Here is a 27,457-nt window from a genome sequence, read left to right on the forward strand (position 1 = left end):
TGCAAATATTTAGAATCAGCTCATGAATTTTCAAACCCATGTCTCTTCTTACCTGAAGTCCTTTTATAAAGTTCTGAATTGAGAAATCATGATACAAAAAGATGTTGGTCAGAACCTGTAACACTTTTTCACTTAGTTTAAAAGGAAACTGAGTTGTAAGAAGTACCTGAAAGAGATAAAAGGGTGGAACACACTTGTTATTCTTTACTATTCATAAATATGAAGTATAAATAATGAGGCAAGAAGGTTACTATGACACAGTAACTGTGAAAGTGGCAATAATAGTCTGGGGTGTGTGTGTGTGTGTGTTTGTGTTTAGGTCAAATGGCCAATTTTTTAAACTTATACAACAGTAATAAACTTTTAAAGAGCTATTCATACTACATCTTCAGAACCAAAGCTCCCCACTATCCTCCACCCAAAACCTAATTTTTAAAAACACTGCCTATTACCTAATTCTTTTTCTCCCACCAGAAGCCCCTGCAGAAGCTGCAGCCTTTGGCAATTCTGTCTTAAGGAAAGATTTTTCCTTTATCCCCAGTGATGCATAGTAACGAAGGGTAACACATCATACACCAGTGAATGGAGAAACAAAACACAATTAACAGATGTCTGATTTCAAAAATACATAATAGCTGAATTTGTATCAGTTAGCTAATTTTCAGTGGCCTTCAGTGAAGATTTTACATATGAAAATGAAAAATCATACTAGGATTCTTCTTTCAAAATAAACAGAAGCAGAACTGTAGAAGGCCAACTGACTTTAGCCACCACAAAATAATCTTAAATACTATAGCTGGAAATTTCTTCCCTAAAGTGCCGATAAGTCAGAAGGATATCACCTTTATAGAAAAAAAATGTAGACATGGTTAGTAAATATATGGTGGATTGTCAATGGTTTACCTCATGCAAGCAGCATAAAGCACAGCTTTAAGGAGTTGAGTCGAGCAACAATTTGTGGAAGGTCAATACTAAAAAAAACATTATCATTTGGGTAGAAACATTATAGTAGCTAAGGGCTAAGGAATTTTTGGTACTTATTTGTTCCGAAGCGCAGTATGACAGTTAGCTAGGAAAGAGTCCACTAAAACTTCAAATGTTTTTGTATTACATGTAAGAGCCAAAATGTATTGTAGTTTTGTTACTAGGAATTCTATAAACTCTGTAAATATTTTAAAAACCTACATTTTTCATAGAGTAATGATACATATCACATATATGATATGATCATTGCTCTCATAAAGTCTGTATGTTACCTGAAGAGGTAATTTACCCCATAAAAATCATTAAATAAAAAAATTAAAATAAATTAAGGAATATGTTCAATATAGTACTCTGAAAGATGTAGAGATTTATCACTAAGATTTATGTCTACAATCTGTTCTTGGCAATTTTCTTTCAATCCTATTTCACTGGTAAGTTTTTTTATTTTTACCTTATCAAGTACTGTAGTTAGGTGCTCCTTGCAAGACAAAGATTGGAAGAGTTCTATACACAACAGAGATGATACTGCATGAGGAAGCAATCGGTGGATGATAATAGCAGAGGTGGCGATCCCAAAAATGAGTATTAGTGGAAATTCATGTAGATGTTGACTAGTTTTCAAAGTAAGATACAAAAGTGGAATTCCTTTAGCAAATATATGTCAATACATATTTCAAAATAAGACCAACTTTATTATAACACCTATTTTATCAGTCAATGCTAGTGAGTGTCATTCTAAATACTAAAATTTTCTAGATAACCCAATTTCCTCTGTTAAAGTAACATAGGAAGAGATAGTTCCCAGATACTCTAACTCTGAAACCAGTCTATTAATGGATTGTGTCATTTGATAAATAAAAACACTGAGCTTCAGAGAGATCGAGTGCCTCCCTTCAAGGTTATACATACAGTCTCAAGTATTAGAAGAGGTATTAAGAAACCATTCAATTTAATCTTTCACCCAAAGTTTGAGCCCTAGCTACAGTCTTCTTCAAAGTTGGACATCCAGCCTATGCTTTAAGAGTTCAGTGACATGAAGCACACTAATTTCCAAGGTAACTTATTCTATTTACGGACATTTCTAACATGCTATGTCACCCAGCTATAATAGCTAAGAATTAGAAAACTTTTCTTACACATATGTAAGACATCTTTTAAAAGGACGTCATTTAAAAATGTTGTATTTCTTCCTTGTGTTCTTAAATCAAACTTACTGAACACGATTTATTTCTTGGCTTTGCTGGTATGAACACAAATACTTCCACAGAGTGAAATGGCACTGTCTTTGGAAGCTGTTACAAGTCAGAGACCTCTGTATCATAGCTGATGATTTTGCATGCTCCCTTCTGTTGGCTAGTGCTTTTCAGTATTCTAGCCGTATGCAGTTCTACCTTCGTAACAGTAAAGTGCCTGAACTCTCTTACTGCTTTAAGTTCTTCCATACTTTTGATAGTTAAAGTAGACCTAAGTCTGAGTTCCAAAAAAGTGGAGCTTTACCGTCACTATTCTGTACTATACACATTTCCAGCATGTTAAGCAGTTCAGTGTTAGCATTAACAACAGTCTTAGCAGCCAGAAATTTTAGAATCAATAGGAAAAAACACACTATCAAAATAGAAATTATAAGTATATTAGTAAATTATAACACAATATAGCTTTAGAGAACTATAGCCATAACTATTAAGGCAAATTAACATTTAGTATAAAATAAATTATATACTAAAAAATGTACCATGGGAAATGCATGACATTGGATTTTAAAACAGAGGTAGTTGCTCCAATTTTGAGTCTCAGAGGTTTGCCTTGAAAATCTAATGAGAGCATGAAAGTAGTTTCTCAACTGTAAATATTATATAAGCATACAATATTTATTTAGAAAATATTATTCCTGCTCAGAAAAGCTATGGCAACACAGAGTCTCTAAAGGTGAACATGTATTAGAAAATAAAACCTGGCAAAAATATCTCAACCTGGAGTAATTTATCCATTTAATTTAAGATACAGGCAACCTTTGTAAGATAAACTACATTTTATACAGCCTCACCATGCTAAATTAAAAACTGGCTACCTGTGATGTTTTGAGTCTCATCCTTGGGTCAAAAAGTAAATGAAAAATGCAATGGGTCTTTGAACATTCAATCAGTAAGAACTTGAAATCACTTTGGTCCTCATCCAGTTGGTATTAAAATGATTAAACTGGCATTCATTTCCTTCAAAAGTTGCATTTTAAGTTAAAGGTTCTATGTTTTCTTAGTAAAAAGAGAACTGTAGCACAAAATCCAGGAGACACAACATCTACCTGCTGATAATTATGAAGTCTTGGAGTACTTTTGTGGTGAAGCTTTCCATATCTTTCAAGATAAGCACAACAGGAGGAGACTGCCATTGGCTAGAAGAAGTCCTTTTCTTGCTTGGCATTTTTGGGTTTGTCCTCTTTCAAACCATTGCGGAAAGAAGGAGTTAAAAGTAAGCCTTACCACCCAAACAATGCTATATTGCCACAATGCTATAATACATATTGCCACATGCTGGATGTATCTTCCTTTACAGTTACACTGTTTCTTTTATTTCTCCCACATAATAAACAGAAACTCATTCCAGCAGTTACTAGCAGAATCTTTCTCTGTCTGACATGGGAATAATAATCAAGAAGAAAAGGTTCAGTAAAATCTGTAACTCATATGAAATATTTATATTTTCAGCTGTCTGAGAAAATGACAAAAAAGTGTGGGGAGAAGAAAAAATTTTCTACACAACTGATTTTTCAGTTGGTAGGATGCTGTAGTTAACCTTGCTTTCAGGTGAGAACCAGTATTTTTAATAAATAGAAGAGCACAATGCATAACACTAGTTGCTATTCTGCTACTGTGAAAATTCAAGGTTGGAAAGAATCTTAAATATCATCTGGTCCAATCCTAATCTTTTAAAGATATCTGGCATAAATTGCAAATAGTGTTTGATTTAAACAAAATCTAAAATTAAGGATCAAATGAAGACATTATGGTAAGGATTAGATCCAGTTTAGTCCCTATAAAGCAAAACGGACATTTTTATGAAACTTATGACTTCAGCAAAAACGTTGAAAATATCACAATAGTATTTTTTCCCCAAATTACCTGGCTACACAGCATTGTACAATAAGTCCGTGGTTTTATGTGCAGTTACTCAAGAATCACCTAGGTTTTGAATTTTCTCCAGATAATGTCATGGTAGGATGGAACTTCTGTGTGTGTATGTGTGTATGTTGACTGTACTTTACTTACAGAGCATTTATTCCCAAAGAACTCTAAACATGGAACAAATTAGATTAAACAAAAAAGACTCTCTCCTGGACTAAGTTAGCTGAAGTGGACAGTAGGTACTGGCATTGCCCAAAAGCAAATATTGAGGTATCTAAGAGATAATGTATTAAAGTTATAGGCAATTGGGAGTCTCCTCCTGAGTGCCTCTTTGTTGCTCAGATGTGGCCCTCTGTCTCTAGCTAAGCCAACTTCGCAGGTGAAATCACTGCCTTCCCCTCTACGTGGGATCTGACACCCAGTGGAGTAAATCTTCCTGGCAACGTGGAATATGACTCCTGGGGAGGAATATAGACCCGGCATCATGGGATGGAGAACATCTTCTTGACCAAAAGGGGGATGTGAAAGGAAATGAAATAAGCTTCAGTGGCAGAGAGATTCCAAAAGGAGCCGAGAGGTCACTCTGGTGGGCACAATATAGACAACCCTTTTTAGGTTCTAATGAATTGGAATAGCTAGCAGTAAATCCCTGAAACTATCAAACTACAACCCAGAAGCCCTGAATCTTGAAGACGATTGTATAAAAATGTAGCTTATGAGGGGTGACAATGTGATTGGGAAAGCCATATGGACAACACTCCCTTTTGCCCAGTGTAAGGATGGATGAGTAGAAAAATGGGGGTATTAAAAAAAAAAAAAAAAAAGCACCCAAGTGTTCTTTTTTACTTTAATTGTTCCTTTTCACTTTAATTTTTATTCTTATTATTTTTGTGTGTGTGGTAATGAAAATGTTCAAAAATTAATTTGGATGATGAACTCACAACTATATAATGGTACTGTGAACAACTGAATGTACGCTTTGTATGACTGCATGGTATATGAATATATCTCAATAAAATTGAATTAAAAAAATAATAAAGTTATAGGCATTGTCACAGAGATAGCATCTGTAACAGAACCAATTCTTGATGCTCTAGTTTTGTCACCAGATAACATTCTCCTACAAATAAAACGTCCTTGTAAGAACCCAAGTACTTACCAAGAATTAGGCTGCATAGTAATATAAGAACACTTTTAAATTCTAATAGCTTTAGGAAAAATAAGTTGCTGCTAATAAATTAACAGCCAGTGCTACAATAAGGGCATATCCTTATGAGAATAAAACATTACTATGTCTAGCAAAATTCCAAGCCTCTCCAGTGATATGCCAATTTTCATGGGAGAAAATGATCAGTTTCCATTTACCTGTGTGACATTCATATACCAAGCAGAAAGGGACTCCATCGAACAAAGTGTCTTTTTCTGGGTGACCTGAACACTTTCCTCTTCTTTGGATTCTACATCTGTACAGCAGTCCATCAACTGGGAAACCAGCTTTTGCAAGAAATGTTTTATATCTGCAGAATATAAAAAGAAGGCTTACCTCCTCTTAAAAACAGTTAAAATCCTTGACATTTTTGATTGTATATTACATTATTTGGGTAGAAAGTGTTTTACCACACCTACCATCAATATCACTGAAATAACATTTAACATATTAACTGTTAAGGCTAATTAGTACCCATTCCTTAATACTTAAAACATCACTAATTCAGACTAAGACTAGGACATTGTTTATGTGTGTATTGTCTATATGAAAATGTTACCTAAATAAACATGTAAACTATAAACTATTTTAGGAATAATTTACATTTAAATTACTGTGTACTGGAAAAATTACAAAATGTTTTCAAGCACCTAAAGAACATTGAAAGTGTTCTTTACATAAATTATTTTACTAACTATAAATCTTTCTTATAATCATTTTTAAAGAGGATGTACTAAAGGCTTTTACCTAATTCCAAGCAGTTTATGAGTGAAAGTAATAGAAGCACATAAAAATGTTTGTGCTTTTATTATTGAGATCAGCATTTATATTAGTCCAAATCCAAACTAATTTTACTGTATTAGTGGCCACATGTTTTGTGATTTTATGGCTTCACATATTCAATATTAGATCTGTCAATGAATTATTTTTAGCATGGTGACCTTCTGAAGTAAGACAGTAAGATTTGAGGCTGCAAATATAAGCCCATGTAGTCAGTTTACTTTCTTTTGGGCTAAATAAGAGCTCCCATTCCCCAATTCTCAGCTCACTGTTCCAAATCTTTCTACTTATTAAAAGTTTCACTAGGTTAAGTAATACATCTTTCAAACTATCCACACTATCAGTGTCAGTGACCTGTCCTTGCCATTCATGTCCCAACCCCTAGTCCTGTGGGTGAGAACCACTTTGTAAACAGGACCTTTGAAGATGTTATTAGTTACGGTGTACCAAAAGTGAATGAGGGTGGGCCTTAACCCAATATGGCTGAAGTCTTTGTTAGCAAAGGAAACTGGACACAGAAAGAGAAGCCATGGAAAGCAGCCAGAAGCTGGAAGTCAACAGAACCTGGAAGAGAAAGTAGACACAGCCACCAAGTGCACTGCCATGTGATGAAAAAACCAATGAACCCCAACAATTACCAGCCAGACAGAAGATACTGTCTCCAGTAAGAAGCAAGTCTTCTACCCTCTAAAAGTGTGAGCCAATAAATTCCTGTATTTAAGCCAACCCATTGTATATTTTTTTTAGCAGCTGGGAAATTAATACACCTGGTATGGCAGAAGTGGGCCAGAATAAAGGAAAGCAAAAGGTGGCAAAGAGCTCCACAATCACCAGAATTATTCTGGGAGGCATTAGACTTCACCCTCCCAAAGATGTGGCACTGTGCTCTTCCCACAAATAAAAAGGAATAAAGAAAGCAAAAGAAAGAGAGAATGGTGGGGCGAGGGGGTTTGGAGGAGGAGGGGAAGGTAACGAAGAGAGTTCTAACATTTCACCAAGATTATAAGGTTATCATGGCATTTATACTTTACCTGGACAATCTTTAGCTTGCAATGAAACTACATATGGTGTAACATTATTCTGAAGGGCCTCTGTTAAACTTCTGAATGTTAAATCATGATCTGTTACATTAACACCTGTGGGATAATCATCAATACTGCATCACATTTTTATTAATAACATTTAACAACAAAAGCTATTTAACATGCCAAGTGAACTAACAAGTAAAGGCATTTTAAAAACACGATTAATAACAGAAACCAAGAAAATGTACTATACAAAAAAAATGAAAAGATATCAATAATGACAGATATCTGGATCCACACACAATATTTAGTGGTCAGGAAAGATAAATTTAGCACAATTCCTCTTTCAAAAACATTACTAAGGATGTGTAATTTGACCCTTGAAAACATCTTAGAAGTAATTCCATTACTTCATCAAGTTCATTTCTTTAAAATAATGATTCAAAAATAAGGGGCTATGGATTCCCGCCTTACTGTGACCTTGACTTAGCCTGCTTAACAACTGAGGAAAATCCAATCACAGAAGATCATAATACTGGATACAACAGATAAAATGTACCCTAAAATGATTTCTGTGGGAAGAGCCTAATAACAAATTAAAACTATGGGTCTCTTGTATTCATTGAACCCAAGGTTCCCATCTCCTCAACTTGGTTTTAATGCTCTCCATGCAGTTTTTAGAGATGAGTGGAAATTACCTCACTACTTTAAAGAAGATTCAGTTAACTGATGCTTCCCTAAAGCAACAATCTGTGATATCTAGAATGTCCTTGGTGCTTAAACAAGTGCCAACAGCAGCCACATTGAATCTGCTTGAGACCTGCTACTGTATAACTGCCATTGCTTAGAAGAAAAGAAAAGGGTTCAGAATTATACAAACAAACAATAAGCAACTTTTTCTTTTGTTCATGAGAGTCACAGATAAAAATGTTGGCAGGCTATTTTTTAATGGACATATATCTTTTTGAAATTAAAAAATGTGCAATTGTGCTTAAACATTCCTTAAATACAGACCTTTTTTTAGAGTATCAAAACTATATTTCTAAATGAACAATCTAAAGAGGAAATTAAGAAAACAATTCAATTTATAAGAGTATCCAAAAGAATAAAATACTTAGACATAAATCTAACCAAGGAGGTGAAAGACTTGCACACTAAAAACTACAAATCACTGCTAAAAGAAATTAAAGAAGACCTAAATAATCTGAAAGACATCCATGTTCATGGATTGGAAGACTTAATATTGTCTAAGATAGCAATACCACCCCAAGTGATCTAGAGAGTCAATGCAATACCTATCAAAAGTCCAATGGCCTTCTCTGCAGAAATGGAAAAGCTGATCCTCAAATTCATATAGAATTGTAAGGGGTCCTAAATAGCAAGTCAATCTTGAAAAATAAGAACAAAGTTGGAAGACTCATACTTCCCACACTTCCTGATTTCAAAACTTACTACAAAGCTACAGGAATCAAAACACAGTGAATAATAGCATAAGGATAGACATATAGGCCGATGGAATAGAACTGAGAGTCCAGAAATAACCTATACATCTATGGCCAACTGATTTTTGACAAGGGTGCCAAGACAATGGGAAAAGACTATCCCTTCAACATAGCAGCCACATGAAAAGAATGAGGTTGGGTCCCTACCTCACAACAGATAAAATAATTAACACAAAATGGATCAACAATTTAAATATAAAAGTAAAACTATGAAACGTCTAGGAGAAAACATAGGGGTAAGTCTTTATGACTTTGGAGTCGGCAATAGATTCTTAGATATGACACCAAAAGAAAAAATAAATTGGACTTCATCAAAATTCAAAACATTTGTGCATAAAAAGACATTACCAAGAAAGTGAAAACACAACCTACAGAATTGGAGTATATAGTTGCAAATCACATCCCTAATAACAGTTTAGTATCATATCCAGAATATATGAAGAACTCCTTCAACTCAACAAGAAAAAGACAAACCCAATTGAAAAATGGGCAAAGGATTTCAACAGATATTTCTCCAACAAGCACATGAAAAGATGCTCGATACCATTAGTTATTAGGCAAAAGCAAATCAAAATCACAATAAGGTACTACTTCACACCCACTAGGATGGCCATAATAAAAGCAATAGCAATATGGTAAGGATATGAAGAAACTGGAACCTTTGTACATTGCTGGTAGGAATGTCAAATGGTTGAGCCACTGTGGAAAACAGTTTGGTAGTTTTTAAAAAAGACAAACATAAAATTATCATATGACCCAGCAATTCCTTTGTTAGGTACATAGCAAAGTTTGAGAACAGGTTCCAACAAATTCTTGTAAAGGAATGTTTACAGCAGCACTATTCACAATAGCCAAAAGGAGGAAAAAACTTAACTGTCCATCAATAGATGAATAAACAAATGTCGTATATACATACAATGAAATAGTATTCAGCCACAAAAAGGAATGAAGTATTGATACATGCCACAATGTCAATGAACCTTGAAGATATCATGCTCAGTGAAAGAAGCCAGACACAAAAGGTCACAAATTGTATGATTCTATTTATATGAAATACCAGAATAGGTAAATCCACAAAGACAGAAAGCATATTGGTGGATGCCAGGGGAACAGGGATAACTGCTTAGTGAGTACAAGGTTTTGTTTTGGACTGATGAAAACGCTTTGGAACTAAACAGAGGTGGTGGTTGTACAACACTGTGAATGCACTAGATGCCAGTGAACTGTACACTTTAAAATGGTTAATTTTATGTTATGTGACTGTCATCTCAATTAAAAAAAAATAGCAAAAAAAGAGCTATGTTTCTAGCATGCATTATGGTCTGTGATGGTAATGTTGCATCTCTGAAAAATGTGTGAGTTCAGTAAAACGTGGGCTTATTTTGTCTTTCATCGACTGAAATTATAAACTATTTAACATTATGTTCCTTAAAACAATGGGCTTGTCTATAGCAAACAAGAGAAACAACAATGTCTTTAATTCCGAAGACGTTCTCTTTAGGCTACTGACTTGAAACACATTATTTCCATTAGCTTGGCAGTACGCAAGGCAGGATTTAAATTTTCTTTAGAAAATATTACCCACCACTGTTATATCAACAGTGCTCTAGCAGCCGCCTATCAGGCCATCCCTCTTGGTTGTGCCTCCCTCCCTCCACCTCCATTTACCGAAACCTGGCAGGAGAGAAACAAAGCACCCAACAGCACAAGAGGCCATCACTGGGCCTCACTCTCATCCATAACTGAAATTAGATAGCAGGCTACACTCTAAAGCTGGCCCATAGCATTATAAAATCATTCCCTTGAGTCCTGCCACTCAGTGTGGTCTACAGACCAACACTATGGGTATTCCATGTTAGAAAGGCAGAATCTCAGGTCCTAGCCCAGACCTATTAATGAAAATCTACATTTTAAAAAGATCCCCAATACTACATATTTGTAGTATTGCCCTGAGTATTAGGAACAAGATTTAGGTAATGAGAAGTCTTAAGAGGCAGTATTAAAACAAAATTAGTTTCTTATCTCAGAGCCCACTAGTGTAATAAAACCTGAATAAATAAATCAGAAGTGAACTGAAGAATATGTTTGGAATCCAAATAAATCAACTTTCATTTCAAAAGGAATAAAAGATAATTGCTAATATTCCAAAGAAAATATCTTTCCCACTGCCTAGAATCCAAATGTAGGGTAAAGATGGGATATTAATGAAAGTTATTTAAGTACTAAGAAGTTTACAATCTGTAATCTCAAAGCAATTTATTCACAATTTATTCAAATCCCTTTCTAGGCAACTCTGAGATTGAAAAACTAAGCATGGGAAATAAAATTAAGGACAAAGAGTAACTGCATTGAAGATATGTAGAAAATAAAGTATTAAAAAATCCAATCTACTAACACACTGGTAGTTACATTATTACCAAATCTAAATCTCATATATTCTCATAATGTAAGAAGAAAGAATAAAACAAATATATTCCCCTTCATTTTTCTGGAAATTAACACAAAATTGAAGAGGGCATTACCTAGCCCTAAATCAACTTCTTCTCATTTACAGATATTTGATCAATATGGTACTTTTACTGGTTTTGAAAGTAGGTAAAGCTACCTATAATTGGCTCAATTCTGTAAGTCAAAGAGGCAGTGGTATTTTGGTAAATACCAGAATTTCACATTTTGGTAACGGTTTATCAAAACAAGCTATCCCCCATTATTCTCAACAACAAAACCACCCAATACATCAAAATACACACACACACACACATACATACATACCTAGAACAAGAGCAGCAGCTGGAATTTCTCTGACTTTTATCTGGCTGCTCCAGTCTCTTGAATTATTCTGGAATCCAGAATGAGACTTGTCCAGAAATTCAATTAGACTGTCAAACAAGTTTTTATTTAATTCCTCTTGCAGTCGCTACAAACAAAACACAAAACTGTATGAATTATTATTAGTAGTAATCTGACACATTCCTGGTTTTGAAAAGAAGAGTCATGGTTTCAATTCCAAGGATCACAACTAAATGATTTTGGATGAAATAAAAAATGTTGTTCCTGAAATCTCTAGTGATTAGTGCTTTGGATACCCCCCATTAAAGAATGCTTCTCATTTATTCACTTAAAACATTTATAAACTACCTTAAAAATGAAAGACAGTCTCTACCCTATAAAAGTGGGGAAACTAGCCAAGAACACTTACCATTAAAGTACAATGTGTAAAGTGCTATGATAATACAGGACCAGGAACAGAGCAGGACAATCCAACTTAATTTGAGGAGGTAATATACTTCAGCCATGTTTTAAAGGAATAGCAGGCATTAGAAATTGATGAAAGTGGCAAAGGGAGGTGAAGGAAAGTTAGAAGAAATGGGGAGTGGGACAGGCAAGGGAGGGAGAAGGCACTGAACATCTGGGGAACCACAAGTATGGCTGTGCATTAAGAATCCTAGAGGTGGTAGGAAATGAGACTGGACACATAAGCAAAAGGCTAGATCAAGAAAAGACATGACGTTAAAGGGTTTGGATGTTATCCTATGGGGAAGGCACTGAAGGGATCTGAAGTAGAGATGTGATTAAATCAGGACTAGGTTATTCTGGCAGCACTGTGGAGGCCTGATCAGAAAGGGTCAGAGAAACTAACTGGCAAAGGGGCTAGAAATCTTCCATAGCTTGGCAAAGGGCTGCATCTGCCTGAAGGGGGTACTTTCTTATTTGGTCAATGCTGCCATAAAGGTTAGTGGCAGATCTGGAAGGCCTGACATTGGAAACAGGGATGGCAGTTACAAGGATATTATGACCACCCAGGTTAAGAAATGAGAAGGGCCTAAATTGGAAACCACAAACTCAAATACCTTCAAGGGTCACATGGATTACATAAATGATGAGAGCCACTAGTATAAAGCAATCAAAAATAGTAATGAACTAGAAAGTGCATACCTCCCCCAAAGGCATTTAAAAACAAAGCAAAATACAGCACTATGTTTGCCAAACAGAACAAGTCTGCTTGAGATGCTGGCCCTAGGGCTACCAATTTGCTGGAGTGGAGCAATTTTTCAGAGCTGGAATCTAAAGAACATGGTATTAAATACAAGGATGAGAGTGAAGGAGTTTAGGACTAGCTGGATTTCTTGCTTGCTTAACTGAATGGAAAATTTAAAGAGGGCCACCATTTAAAAGCTGTGAGGATATGTAAAAGGTTACTTGCCTTATCATTATCATTATAGACATATATTCCAATACCTGAAGCTATGCTTTTTTTTTTTTCGCAACATGAGTTTTCAGGATGTACAGATTATGCTTGACCAATATTTCCTGCATTTCATCAATATTCTTGTAAAATGGTAGGAAGGAAAAGGGAAAGCACCAAATATTGGATTGATAGAATTAGAGAAATGTCAGGTTATTAAAGAGTACTCACCTCAGTTTCAGATTTCATTTGTTGCCACATCAACTGGTAAGTCTCAAATCGAAGCTTACTGTCCTCAGACACATTTTTCCCTTTATTAAAATAGCCCTCTACAAACACAGAAGAAAAATAAGTACATTTCTTAAATTTATTTTTACATAGTAAGTTAGAAAATCTCTGTGCAAAGTAACATAATAAATGATGGAGTTGAATTTTTTGCATGCATGAAAAAATACACACGGGGATAGGTAGCATTCAATATCCTTTGTATTTAATCTATTTATAGGTCATATATTTTTAACATATTAATCATATCTTTAAGATTAAAATGTTAAATTAATTTTTAGATTGTATTTCTAGCATTTACTCATTGAATTTATAACAGTTTTTATTTAATGCTTTTGATTTAAGGCATATACATTTAATATTACTGGGATTTCATTATTTGCTCTTATTCTATATCCTTGTATACTCTGCTTAATATTATGTGCTTTAACCTTTCCTTAATTATACATGACTAATACTACTACCATTCCTGTTCTTTTGTTCGATTATCTAGTTTAATCCAGTCTTTTATGTAATCTGTCTGTATTATTTTATATCCTTTTTTCATGTTTTCCAATTGGCTAGTCATTTGTCCAAATACTGTTTATTGCAGTGGTTTTCAATTTTTTTTTTTTTCAGTATTATCCAGTTTAAGGAAAACATTTTACATCATGACCCAACACACATATGCATAACCAAAATAAAAACCCAAGTCCCACAAAAAAATACTTAACTCTTACCACATGATTACAAATGTTTAAAAAAATGCAAAATCATGAATCATTAAATTGATTTCATGACTCACACATGGGTTATGTCCTTCGGTTTGGAAAGCAATGATTTATTGAATAATCTACCCTTTATCCAATTCATTTGAGATGCCCTTATAGTTTTAATATTTATGTATACCTAGAACTATTTTTGAACTTTTTCTTTTGTTCTACTGAATCCAACTCAATTCCCATACCAGTCCTGAACTGTTTTAATTATTGTAGCCTTGCAGTACTTTTAATAGAGACTAACCAGGTGTTCTCCCCTCTACTACTAAACATTGATTTTCTTTTTCAAAAATTGTTAACACATTCTTTCAAATTAATTTTACAATAATTTTTGTCACAGTCTTAAAATAATTACACTGGTATTTGGCTGAGATAAAATAAAATTTGTAGATTCACGTGGTGTGACACGGCATGCTTAGAATGTTAAGAAATTACCACCAGAAACACTATAGGTCTCTTCTTTTAATCGAATATTTTATGTTCCTTACAGTTTTCTACTTCCCTCCACATTTATTTACTCCTAGGCATCTTCTGTTATCAGTTAGAACTTCTTTGGCATTAAACAATAACTGTGAAAGTACACATTTTGTTCCTGACTTTACTGAGCTGCTGATAGTATTCTTCCATCAAGTTGTTTTTATTTAAAAAAAAATTTTGTATATCACAAAATTTCCCATTTTAACCATTTTTAGACATACAATTCCATATTAATTACATTCACAATGTTGGAATCACACATTGTTGCGAATCACCACTATCTACCACCAAAACTTTTTCATCATCCCAAACAGAAACCCCAATGCCCATTAAGGAATAACTTCTCATTTCCCCTCCCCCAGCCTCTGGTAACCTCTAATCTTCTTTCTATAAGTGAAATCCTATAATATTTTCCTTTTGTGTCTGGTTTATTTCATTCAACATGTCTTTAAGGTTCATTCATGTGCAAGATGTATCAGAACGTCGTTTTTTACGGCTGAATAATACTCCATTGTATGTATATACCACAATATTGTTTATTCATTCATCTGCTGACAGACACTTAGGTTGCTTCTACTGTTTGGTTATTGTGAATAATGCTGCTATAAATATTGGTGTACAAACATCTGTTTGAATGACTGTTCTCAATTCTTTGGGGTATATGCCTAGAAATAGAATTGCCAGGTCATATGTAATTCTGCGCTTAACTTTTTAAGGAACTGCCAATCTGTCCTCACAGTGGCTGTATCGTTGTACATTCCCACCAACAACGTTCCAATTTCTCTACTTCCTTGCCAATAGGTTATTTTCTTCTTCTTTTTAAAATAATGCCTTCCCAGTGGTTATGAAGTGGTATCTTACTATGATTTTTACTGGCCTTTGCTTAGTCACTGATAAAGGTGCTGAGCATCTTTTCATGTGCTTGTAGGCTATTTGTATATCTCACTGGAGAAATGTCTATTGAAGTCCTTTGCCCATTTTTCAGTTGTGTTGTTTGTTTTTTTGTTATTGAATTGTAGGAATTCTACATATATTCTGGATACTAGACTCTTATTAAATATGTGATTTGTAACTGTTTTCTCCCATTCTGTAGGTTGTCTTTTCATTCCCTTGATAATGTCCTTTGATGCACAAAAGCTTTAATTTTTGATGAAGTTCAATTAATCTATTTTCTCTTTTGTTGCTCATGCTTTTAGTGTCATACCTAAGAAATCATTATCAAATCCAAGGTCATGAAGATTTTCTCCTCCTCAGGTTTTAATGTTAACTAACAGTTCGAAACAGAATTCTTTTTCATGTTAAGGAACTTTTCTTCTAATCATAGTTGACTCAGAGTTTTTTTAATTTTCTCAAAAGGCTTAGAACATACTGAAGTACTCATATGGTAAAACAGGAGACATCGTTATACTAGACTAGTCATAATATAAAACAAAAAGAAAGCAATATAATATTACAAAGCCACAAAGCAGAATAACTAAATAGCCATAAATAGAACAAAAATAGAAATTTGACATTGATAATGGATAAAGTTACGGTACAATGGTAAAGCAGTTAATCAAGATATGCCTTCCTTATGTGCTGAACAACACTGTATCAAAATACATAACAGAAAAACTCTTACAAATTGGGAAATAATAGCAGTAGGACATGTTAACCTGTTACCATGACTTGTCTCAGTCATTTATAGATCAGGAGGGTAGAAAAATAAAAAATAAGCGAGAGGAGTTAAAGAATGTAAACTCTCACTAATGCCAGGTTTCCTCCTCACTTAGCTCCTCCTCACAGTGATTTACTTCACTGTTGTGACCATCTCCTACAGTGCCAGCCTCTCTCTCCCCACTAGTTCCTGCTCAGTTGCTTTCTAGGATGTGTAGTCACCCACAGAATACTGAGGAGAAGGAGGCTGCCAGTCTTCGGTAATACCCAAGTGTCTTCAAGTCAGGAGACAGATACTGGGCAAAATGCAGAGCAACTTCCCAAGAATCGAAGCCAGTGAAAGCAAGTGGTAAAATCTGGATATGTTTTCCTTATTCCTGCTCCATCTGTCTTATAATCAGGGTCAATTCCTCTATGATTCTCATAACATTATCTGTTGGCCTTAGATCAACACGATGAAAAAAAACAAAAACAAAAACAACCTAATGTACATCTAAAGCAAAGTTCAATTTATACACATTAGGATTAGTAGTACTAAAAACATTAAACAAATTTTCATAAATTATAGATGAGATTCAATACAAAAAAAATCTAAGCAAAACCTCACCTTACATTATGAGAACCAGTATAAATAATTAGACCATGGGGTTCTGGAATCAGACAGCTTGGGTTTAAATCCCAGCTCCACCACTTTCTAGCACTATAACAATGGGAAACTTCTTACAATGTCTAGGTATCCTCATATATTTTAATAGAGAAAATAATAGTCCATTCTTCATGGTTTGTTGAGAGGGTTAAATAAACTAACACATATGTGATGGTTTGAAGCTGTTATGTCCCCCAGAAAAGGTCATGTTTTTTAATCCATTCCTTGGGTAAAGACCTAGTGTAGATGGGACCTTTTGATGCCTTAATCTGGACATTTTCATGCCTTAGAATTGTAAACTTGTAATCCCCGTTGTTAAAAGTCAGTCCATTTCTGGTATTACATTTCGTCAGCTTTAGCAAACCAGAACAACATACAATGTACTTAGACAGTGTCTGGCAGGTAGTAGACTCAATAAATGTTAGCAACTTTATTGATTACAATTACATTGCTGACAACATAAGATATCAATGTATGCTACATGTCTTTTAGAGGTTGTGCCGGTTTGAATGTATTATGTCCCCCAGAAAAAGCCATATTCTTTGATGCAGTCTTGTGGAGCAGACATTTTGGTGCTGATTAGATTTGCATGGAAATGCACCCCACCCAACTGTGGGTGATAACTTTGATGAGATATTTCCATGGAGGCATGGCCCCACCCATTTAGGGTGGGCCTTGATCAGTGGAGCTATATAAATGAGCTGATGGGCAGAGGGAACTCAGTAAAGCCGAGAGTGAACTTTTGAAGAGGAGTTACAGCCAAGAGGACACTTTGAAGAAAGCACAGGAGCTGCAGATGAGAGACATTTTGAAGACAGCTGTTGACAGCAGACTCTTGCTCCGGAGAAGCTAAGAGAGGACAGATACCCCAAGTGCAACTAAGAGTGACATTTTTGAGGAACTGCAGCCTAGAGAGGAATGTCCTGGGAGAAAGCTATTTTGAAACCAGAACTCTGTAGCAGACGCCAGCCACGTGCCTTCCCAGCTAACAGAGGTTTTCCGGACACCAGTGGCCATCCTCCAGTGAAGGTACCCGATTGCTGATGTGGTACCTTGGACACTTTATGGCCTTAAGACTGTAACTGTGTAACCAAATAAACCCCCTTTTATAAAAGCCAATCCATCTCTGTTGTTTTGCATTCCAGCAGCATTAGCAAACTAGAACAGATGTAATAGGGGGAAAAGTCTTGAATTTTCTCATAAAATGAACTGTTTCTAGTAAGTTTAGAAATCTCCAACATTAACAAAGTTGGCTCATGAGTCAATAACCTAAAAATAAAGTAATTTATAATGTAGATTTTCTTTGTTCACTATTTCCAAGCTCATCACTGTCACCTTCTATTCTGGGGAAGAGGGGAGGAAGGCAAGTAGGAGAAAAAACATCAGGCTTCTTTGAGACTAAGTTGACAAGGCTATAAATCACTGATTTTTCCCATTAATGCAAAACTGGATACTTACTAACATCCCCCTCCCTCCCCAATATGGACTACTATTTTAGTATTTTCTCCTTGGTCACAGGTTTCTTATCTGGCTAGTCTCAGGCTGAAGGAGTACCATTTAATGTTTGCGTCATGTGAAGATTCAGAAAAATTCTCTTTCATATATTCAAGTTATTTATTTCCTTAGTCAAAAAAATGGTATGGTTCAATTTTTCTTTTTTAATTCAAAATTATGCAAGAGCATACTTAATTCCACCTCATATTTTTCCCATTGGAATTGATCTTCATAGTGTTGAGTATTGAGTAAATACTCAAGCCATGAGGAGCTTTTACAAGTATCAATGCCTGGTCCCAACTCCCAGAGTTCGTCTGGGTTGTAATCTGGACACTGGTGTTTTTCAAAGTTCCTCAGCTGAACTATGAATAAGATCAGTGGATTGTACTAATACAGTTTCCTGGTTAGGATACTGTACTATTTTGGGGCTTGCCTTTATGAAGTTTGTTACTGCAAAGCAGAGGCTAAGCCTACTTAAAATTGTGCCTAAGGGTCACACCCAGAGAACCTCTTTTGTTGCTCAGATGTGGCCTCTCTCTCTAAACCAAGTCTGCAGATAAACTCGCTGCCCTTCCCGCTACGTGGGACATGACTCCCAGGGGTGTAAATCTCCCTGGCAAAGTGGGACATGACTCTCAGGGATGAGCTCGGCCCTGGCATCGTGAAATTGAGAGAGGCTTCTTGGACCAAAAGGGGGAAAAGAAATGAAACAAAATAAAGTTTCAGTGGCTGAGAAATCTCAAATAGAGTTGAGAGGTCATTCTGGTGGTAATTCTTATGCATTTTATAGATATCCCTTTTTAGTTTTTAGTGTAATAGCTAGAAGGAAATACCTGAAACTGTTGAACCCAGTAGCCTTTATTCTTGAAGATGATTATATAACTATATAGCTTATACTATGTGACCATGTGATTGTGAAAACTTTGTGGCTCCTACTCCTTTTATACAGTGTATGGACAGATGAATAGAAAAGTGAAGACAAAAACTAAATGAATGATAGGAAGGGATGGGGGTTATGGGATGTTTTGGGTGTTCTTTTTTTACTTTACCATTTGTTCTTATTGTCTTTGTTTGTGGTAATGAAAATGTTCAAAAATTGTGGTGATGAATGCACAACTATATAATGGTACTGTGAACAACTGATTGTACACCCTGGATGATTGTATGGTATGTGAATATATCTCAATAGAACTGTACTATAGTTCTGCAAGAAGTTACCATTGGAAATAACTTGGTGAAGGGTATGGGGGACCTCTATGAACTATTTCTTGCAACTGCATGTGAATCTACAATTATTTCAAAGTAAGTTTCCCAATTGTTCTAATGTGTAGACAGGATTGAGAACCACTGCAATAAACACTTTCTGACTAACAGCAATATTATGATTGTTTCAAGAAGTCGACAACTTGATTACTAAACAGGTATCTGGAGATAAATGAGAAAGCGGACAGTACCTTTTTAAAAAATAACATATAATAATAAAATGCACCCATTTTAACAGTTCGATATGTTCTGACAAAAATATATACTCATGTAACCACCATCTCAATCAAAATAGAGAATATTTCCATCAGTCTATAACGTTTCCTCATGCCCTTCTGCAGTCAATTCCCCCCACCTCTCCCCAGGCAACCAATGACCTACTTTTAAGATAGTTTCTTTTAAGGAATGGTGCACATCCTTTGAAGGAAATTTACTTTCCCACTTTCTTTCAGAAGGTATGTTTGGATTCCCTTTTAGATTAGAACCCTGGAGTATACTCTTATCCCTCTGACTGATGCCTTAGAATATAACTGCTACATCAGTATGGTAAGTAAACCAGGCTTAGACAAGAGACTTACTAAATTCAATTAGGATTAATTCTTAAAGTTTAAGAAGTTGGGGGGTGGGGAGAGACCATCAAATGTGTCATTAAAAACCTTACCTATTGGCACAGAGATCTTTCTCTTCTTAAAATCTGGCTTAAACACAAAGCAGCCCTATAAAAAGGAACAACAAAAAAATAGAGTGAAAGTAGCCAAGGAGCAGACAAATCTGATTAACCATGTATCTTAAGGATAAGCAAATTAAAAAAAAAAAAAAAGAAGTGTCTTTGAAGATCTAAGAGATCACATGTCTTCCATCTGTAATAAGAAAGGAAGATTCTTAATTAAACAATAGGAGATCATCCATTTCTTTCCCCTTTCTCCCATGGGCTGCCCATCTTTGATTTTGCAACTTGGGATCTGATCTAAGAGAAAAATAAAAGCTGATGAAATTTAAACTCAAAAAGGTTCCATTTTATAAAACTTAAAGGAGAAAGTACATTTACTATACATTAAAATGAAGCTAAAAAAGGTAAAAAAATACTGATATTCTCCCATTCCAAAAGAAGTATTTATCATTTAATTAAACTCCAGGTATCTAAAACCTTGACAACAAATAAAAGAGTGATGCTTGTTTTACCCTACATACCTTTTTTCATTTGAAAAACTTTTATTCATTTATCCATTATTAAAGTTCTATTCAAAAATCACCTCCTACAGAAAACATTCCCTAATTCTCTAGTCAGAATTGTTCCTTCCCATGAGATCTCAAAGTTCTTAAAGATATGTTTTTTATTTTGTACTGTTTTAAAGCTCTTTCATTATGTATCATATTTATTTATGGGTCTGGCTCCCCAAGGAGATTTTGAGCTACTTCAAAGTGCAGATTGTATTTTATTACTGTTTCTCTAATGTTTAGGATAGTGTTGACATATACATTAGGCAACCAGTAAATGGAATGAATGAATGCTTGCCAAGTAAGCATTTTCCTAAACAATCCTTTTAGTATTTAGTCACATTTAATTTCATATTATTATATGACTAGTAACACACAGTCCCTAAGGTATTGGTCCTACATCTATCCTACGAATCCTAAAGCTATATAACATGGATAGCTCCTTAAAGAATTCCATTTCTATGGAAAATGAAAAAAAGAATGAAAGAAACATACTGAGAAAAAGTGATCTCAGGACACTGCCTAAGATAACTGTGCAACAAGAAAGTGGCCATTTTGATCTGAGCCATTATAGATTCCAAAATAAGAACTGTCCCTTATATTCTCATATCTGCAAATAGTAGAATGAAGTGAACTACGCATACATATTTCAAAAAATTAACTATGGTACCAATGATTATGTACTACACTCAATAACCAATCATTCACGACTAAGATTCTTTAGCTCTCTCCCCCTTTTCTACTCATCCTTCTCATTTTCTTCCTTTCAAATCTGTTTACCATTTATTATAATCTTCACTCACTTAATTAGCTATTTGTATTGGAAAAACATTGCTTTTTCAGTTTCTTTCTACCTTGCTCATAAAACAACAGATCTTTTGGAGAAAAAATGTTTTTAGGAAATCTAATAAACATCATTATTTTGATGCTACAAGATTATTTTACATTAAAATAATGAGACATAAGGCTCTATAAATTTACTAAATCCTTACTTCCATCACCAGGAAAACTTGAGGTAATTATCCAGTGAGAGGAAAAACTGTTAGATCCCAAAATGTGTTTAAAAATAAACTATAGAAGTACAGTTTTGGTAAGAAATGGCTTAACAACAGCAATTATGAGAAAGACACTGGGATTTAAATGGTTGAATAAGAGTGTAATGTAACTCAAAGAATTCATGGGATCTTAGGCTATATTAAGTTGACATCCGGCATCCAGAATCAGAAAATATTGCAATAGTGTCAACCTACTTTGTGCTGTTAAACATACTGACTATCCAATTCATTTCTTGGCAAAAAGAGGGGTTTGCACTAACTGGAACATAACCATAAGACAGCAAGGGTAAAGGGTCTACAAAGAAAATCTAATGACAAACAGCTGAAGGAATGGGGCTATTTATACTGAAGTATAATGACTGGGAGCAAGGGGATATAATATCTGCAAATACTGAATGATTTCTTCAGGGTACTCCCAATAGACAATGGAGAGAATTACTTATAGGAGACAGCTTCCAGCTCTACATAACTAGGAACTCTGTACAAAAATGAGACTTCAGAATTTCCACCCAGTGTAAAGGTTAATTGACCATCCTTTTAAAACCTTTCCAACCTCATTTCCTATCACTCCTTGCCTTGCTGACTCTTCTCCATCCACACTGATCTTGAAGTTTTTCAAAACAGCATGGTAGGCAAGTTCCTGCCTCAGGACCACTGTCCTTGCTGTTCCCTTGGTTTGGAATGTTCTTCCTCCAGAATTCCATTTTGGACAGTTCCCTCAAGCAACTTATTACTCAAATGTCACCTTCTCAGCTAAGCTTTCCCTGGCCACTTAAAAAGTGGAATATCCAAGTGATGTCATCAACATGGCAATGTAAGACAACCCCTGAAAAGTTGCACCTCAGAATCAACTAATAAAAGGACAAATTCCACTTGATTGGAACTCTGGAGGATGATAGAGAGGGACTCCACAAACATGGAATTGAAGGAAAAGAAAAACTCTCCAAGATCAGGTAGGAGATTTTCTTTCTGAGCCTGCCAGCCTGGACCCCACAGCTTGGGAGTTGCACAGAGGCAGCACAGCCGGGGTCTATCCTGCTGTGAGTCTGGATGCAGACTATAGAGCTATTCACAGCCCCAAGCATATCCAGGCACAGGGACCAGAGTCTGCAGAGATCCAGGGCACACCACAAGTAGCTGAGGAGTGCCCCATACAAAAGGGTCCCAAAGGGAAGAAAAAAAGAGACCACAGCAGAACTGTTGGCAAGAGATGTGCACACTCAATTCAGTCTGTGTTGGCAGGACCACCTAAAGGCCAAATGGGCATTTCTGGATTGTCCCTCCTTTCTAGAATGAATCCATCTGGGTCTCCAGGGTGGGATACCTTAAAGGGAAAGAAACTGGAAGCAGAAAAACCTCATAGTGGAAAAAATGGTTGGGGAAAAAAGAACTAAGCTGCTATAAGACAGGATGAGTCCCCAGAGCAGAAAGTTGTAAAGAAAATGGGGGACTGGGTGAGGGAGAGAATTTAAACGAATTATAGGAGCTGTGGAGAAAAGTCTGCATAGAAACAAACAGAACAGATCAAGAAACAAAGGAAAGTTCAGAACATTCACAGATAAACAGAAACTGAGAGACTCTGCCAACAAAAGACCGACCCTATAAGAATTACTAAAGGGAGTTCTGCAGGTTGAAAGGAAAATACAGAAGAGAGTGGCTTGGGGTAGGTTGATGATATGAAGATCTTCAATAAGGGTAACTAAAAGGGTAAATGCAAAACCCAATAGTACCGGATCCTCAAAGTACAACTCTACTCTTTAATTCCTATAAGAGTAAGAATACAATTTAACAAGAAAAAGGTATATTTCCTGATAGTAGATATGCAGAATACAAAAAGGTAATATGGGCCAAAAACAACATAAAGAGGGGAAACAGAAGGATACAGGACCAGAAAATGTGTATGCTATAGAAGCTAAGCTGATATCTTTGCAAATTAGTAGGTTGCAGATGCAGGTTTTGTAATATAATCTTGGGTAACCATAAAGAAAGTATTTTACAAATATGCAGAAACAGAAATGAGAAAGGGATCAGGCAGATATATCCCAGAAGATCAGCTATATAGAAAAGGAGATTGCAATAAAGGAAAAGAAAGACAAAAAATAAAAAAGATATGACGAATAAAAATCAAGGACAAAATTGCTGAAGTAAGTAATGCTTTAATTACAGCACTAACAGTGAATGTTAATGGATTAAACTCCCCTATCAAAAGACATAGATTGGAGAGGGAAGAGGAGTGAAGTGGGGGGGACGCGGCGGCGGCGGCGGCGCTCACAATGAGTTTTCTTGGAGGCTTTTTTGGTCCCATTTGTGAGATCGATGTTGTCCTTAATGATGGGGACACCAGGAAAATGGCAGAAATGAAAACTGAAGATGGGAAAGTAGAAAAACACTATCTTTTCTATGATGGAGAATCTGTTTCAGGAAAGGTAAACCTAGCCTTTAAGCAACCTGGAAAGAGGCTAGAGCACCAAGGAATTAGAATTGAATTTGTAGGTCAAATTGAACTTTTCAATGACAAGAGTAACACTCATGAATTTGTAAACCTAGTCAAAGAATTGGCCTTACCTGGAGAACTGACTCAGAGCAGAAGTTACGACTTTGAATTCATGCAAGTTGAAAAACCATATGAATCTTACATTGGTGCCAATGTCCGCTTGAGGTATTTTCTTAAAGTGACAATAGTAAGAAGACTGACAGACTTGGTAAAAGAGTATGATCTTATTGTTCACCAGCTTGCTACCTATCCTGATGTTAACAACTCTATTAAAATGGAAGTGGGCATTGAAGATTGTCTACATATAGAATTTGAATATAATAAATCAAAGTACCATTTAAAGGATGTGATTGTTGGAAAAATTTACTTCTTATTAGTAAGAATAAAAATCCAACATATGGAGTTACAACTGATCAAAAAAGAGATCACAGGAATTGGACCCAGTACTACGACAGAAACAGAAACAATTGCCAAATATGAAATAATGGATGGTGCACCAGTAAAAGGTGAATCAATTCCCATAAGACTATTTTTAGCAGGGTATGACCCAACTCCAACAATGAGAGATGTGAACAAAAAATTTTCAGTAAGGTACTTTTTGAATCTAGTCCTTGTTGATGAAGAAGACAGAAGGTACTTCAAGCAGCAGGAGATCATTTTATGGAGAAAAGCACCTGAAAAACTGAGGAAACAGAGAATAAACTTCCACCAGCGATTTGAGTCTCCAGAATCACAGGCATCTGCTGAACAGCCTGAAATGTGAACTACTGAATAAGAGAAAAAAAAAAACAAAAATCTCCCGTAACCGTTGAGATTAAGTTCAGCAGATTAAAGATGGTTGCAGCACGTAGGGGAAAAAAGGCCAAAACTCCATTTATAATAGTCTTCCTTTATCTTACAGTGCTGCATATATTTTATGATGTAACTAAATATTCTTCATGTATATACATTTAAAAAAGTGCTTTCTTTGAAACACTGGAACTTTCTTAAGCTGCTTTTTTTTTTTTTAAACTGCACTTTGATTTGGTGATAAGCACTCAGATATGCCTAAGCATAAACATTAAAGATTTTCCTGTGAGTAGGCTGGTATTTATAATTTTGCTTTCTTTCTGCATAGTGTTGATTATTAATCTTTTTTCTCCCTTTTCATGCTAATGATTACTTCTTATTCTCTACATGCAAATTATTTTATATTCAAATAAAATTAGAAAACTTGATTAGCCCTTATATTGTACAAAGATTTAAAAGAACGTCTCATTTTTTTTTTTAACTAAATTGTTTCTACATAAGTTTGAGAAACACATATGGAGTGTTCTGAGTCTACCATTCCATGGCTTCCTGAATTTGTATCCTCTTAAAAGTTTTCTGTCCTATGAATATTAAATTTTTTTTCAAAGGATTATGTGGCATGTTTTTGTGACCTTTCTGTCTCCTTTTTGCCACAATAAGTAACCATTCTGCTACGTTCCAGCAGTGCCACTATATGTTTTGTGCAATGTGGAATTGACCCTATGTTGGTGTTTAAGAATTTGTTGAACTGTATAATTTTTCCATAAATACTCTGAAACAGGTATGTGTATTTTTTTAATTTAAGGAATCTTTTTGCCACATATACACTATTTTCTTGACCTCACAAATTTATTCTCTTCACTTCTCAGGTGAAAATTTTGGGATGGGGGGACTCAGGAGCATGTAGATATCCAGATCTGGATAATTTCATGTTTGGTAAACTGGAACTTTGGCTACTCAAACTCAAATTTAAACCTCACCCACCAGTTCGAATTTTTTTAACAGTAAATTCAAGTCATTTGTTCAAAATCTCTGAAAAAGAAGGTGGCAGTCATCTGTGTGAATGGGATCTGATCTCAAATACAGTAAATGTGGGATGTAGATACCAAAACGAAGCCCACTGTGTGGAAACTACTTTCATTTACAGTTCATTCGTTTTTGTACCAATATTTTTTATATACTTCAGTGCAAGTCTTGTCAGTTAACCTTACTTTAAGTAAGCTAAATAATCCAAATTAATTTCCTTAAAGTTGTTTTACTACAATAGCACTTTGATAAAATGGTCGATAACCACCTTCTCTATTGGCAAAAAGTTCCATCCCAGAGAATCTATTTTAAATGTAGATATCTGTGAATGGTAACGTTTTCCTTCATGTAAGTGCCTGTTCAAAGTTTCAAAATTTAAACAATGCCAAATATTTTCATGATCACTTGCATGTAGTAATTAAAAATTATTCAAAGAAAAAAAATTATTCAAAGAAATTTTGAAAACCATTTGTATTTAACCAGCCTCAAATTGTGCAACCATGATGTATAAAAAATAATTTGAAACAGATCCTGAGCTTGCTCTTTGAATGATTAAAATAGCTCTATTCTCAAATCTTTTCTCATTGTCAGATTTATTGTTGAGGATGAGATTGCTGTATAGTTTAGGAAGCTATAATTGTGATAAGTTTTTATAAATATTACCTACTTACATTTTAAAATGCTTAGTTAGCTGGCTTACAGTATGGTCTGTACTATATACACAGGATGCTTACTTTTGCTTGAGACTTTCTGCTTGCATGACCAATTTGAAAAATAAAAATTTAAATTGAGTATTTGATGATTAAAAAAAAAAAAAAAGACATAGATTGGCCGATGGACATAAAAGCATGACCCAACTAAGACCCTTAGGCCCAAAGACACAAACAGTTTGAAAGTGAAAGGATAGAAAAAGATATTCCAAGCAAATAGTAACCAAAAAAGAGCTGGGGTAGCTATACTAATATCAGACTAAATAGCCTTTAAGTCAAAGATGTTACAAGGGACAAATAAGGACACTATATAGTAATAAAAGGGGCAATCCATCAAGAAGGAATATTTATGTACCTAACCAGGATGCCCCAAAAAACATGAGGCAAATACTGACAAAATTGAAGGGAGAACTAGACACCTGTACAATAACAGTGGGAGACTTCATACATGACTCTCATCAATGGATAGAACATCTAGACAGACAATCGATGAGGAAAGAATGTGAATAATATGATAAATGAACTAGACCTAAGAGACATATACAGAACATTGCACCCCAAAATCGCAGGACATACATTCTCCCCAAGTACAGCACCTGGAACGTTCTCCAGGACAGACCACAGGTTGGGTCACAAAAACTGTCTCAATACATTTTAAAATATTGAAATTATACAAATTATCTTCTCTGACCATAATGGAACAAAGCTGGAAATCAGTAACAGGGGAAGAACTGGAAAAATCCAAAGATACATGGAAGTTAAATAACACATTCTTAAAACAAT

The 27,457-nt window shown here is 35.1% G+C and overlaps 2 protein-coding genes across 7 annotated transcripts in view; one reads left to right on the forward strand and one right to left on the reverse strand.

Annotated features, from left to right (window-relative positions):
- The window catches only part of ORC3 (origin recognition complex subunit 3), a 74,248-nt gene that overhangs the window by 38,197 nt on the left and 8,594 nt on the right, over positions 1-27,457 (reverse strand). For 3 of the 5 annotated variants that reach the window (XM_037842852.1, XM_037842851.1, XM_037842850.1), the window contains exons 2-9: positions 20,044-20,098; positions 13,035-13,132; positions 11,390-11,534; positions 7,122-7,226; positions 5,469-5,620; positions 3,284-3,417; positions 1,436-1,595; positions 53-166 (exon numbers count right to left, since the gene is read on the reverse strand). In XM_037842852.1, the coding sequence (XP_037698780.1) occupies positions 53-166; positions 1,436-1,595; positions 3,284-3,417; positions 5,469-5,620; positions 7,122-7,226; positions 11,390-11,534; positions 13,035-13,132; positions 20,044-20,098 (963 nt within the window). The remainder of the gene's footprint in view (positions 1-52; positions 167-1,435; positions 1,596-3,283; positions 3,418-5,468; positions 5,621-7,121; positions 7,227-11,389; positions 11,535-13,034; positions 13,133-20,043; positions 20,099-27,457) is intronic. The other 2 variants (XM_037842853.1, XM_037842854.1) reach the window with 2 other exon arrangements.
- Positions 23,885-25,364, forward strand: LOC119539353 (vacuolar protein sorting-associated protein 26A-like). Of its 2 annotated transcripts, XM_037842856.1 has the most exons (2): positions 23,949-24,081; positions 24,158-25,364. In XM_037842856.1, exon 2 carries the CDS (start codon positions 24,262-24,264, stop codon positions 24,910-24,912), a length of 651 nt encoding a protein of 216 aa, XP_037698784.1. In that variant the 5' UTR covers positions 23,949-24,081; positions 24,158-24,261; the 3' UTR covers positions 24,913-25,364. The 2 variants fall into 2 exon arrangements, with proteins under 2 accessions (XP_037698783.1, XP_037698784.1); XM_037842855.1 differs by having other exon boundaries at positions 23,885-25,364.

Source organism: Choloepus didactylus, chromosome 7 (assembly GCF_015220235.1).
Source record: "Choloepus didactylus isolate mChoDid1 chromosome 7, mChoDid1.pri, whole genome shotgun sequence".
Classification (NCBI taxonomy): Eukaryota; Metazoa; Chordata; class Mammalia; order Pilosa; family Megalonychidae; genus Choloepus; species Choloepus didactylus.

Coding starts and splice junctions, on each gene's coding strand:
- LOC119539353 (XM_037842855.1), top strand. CDS start 23,929: ATGAGTTTTCTTGGAGGCTTTTTTGGTCCCATTTGTGAGATCGATGTT.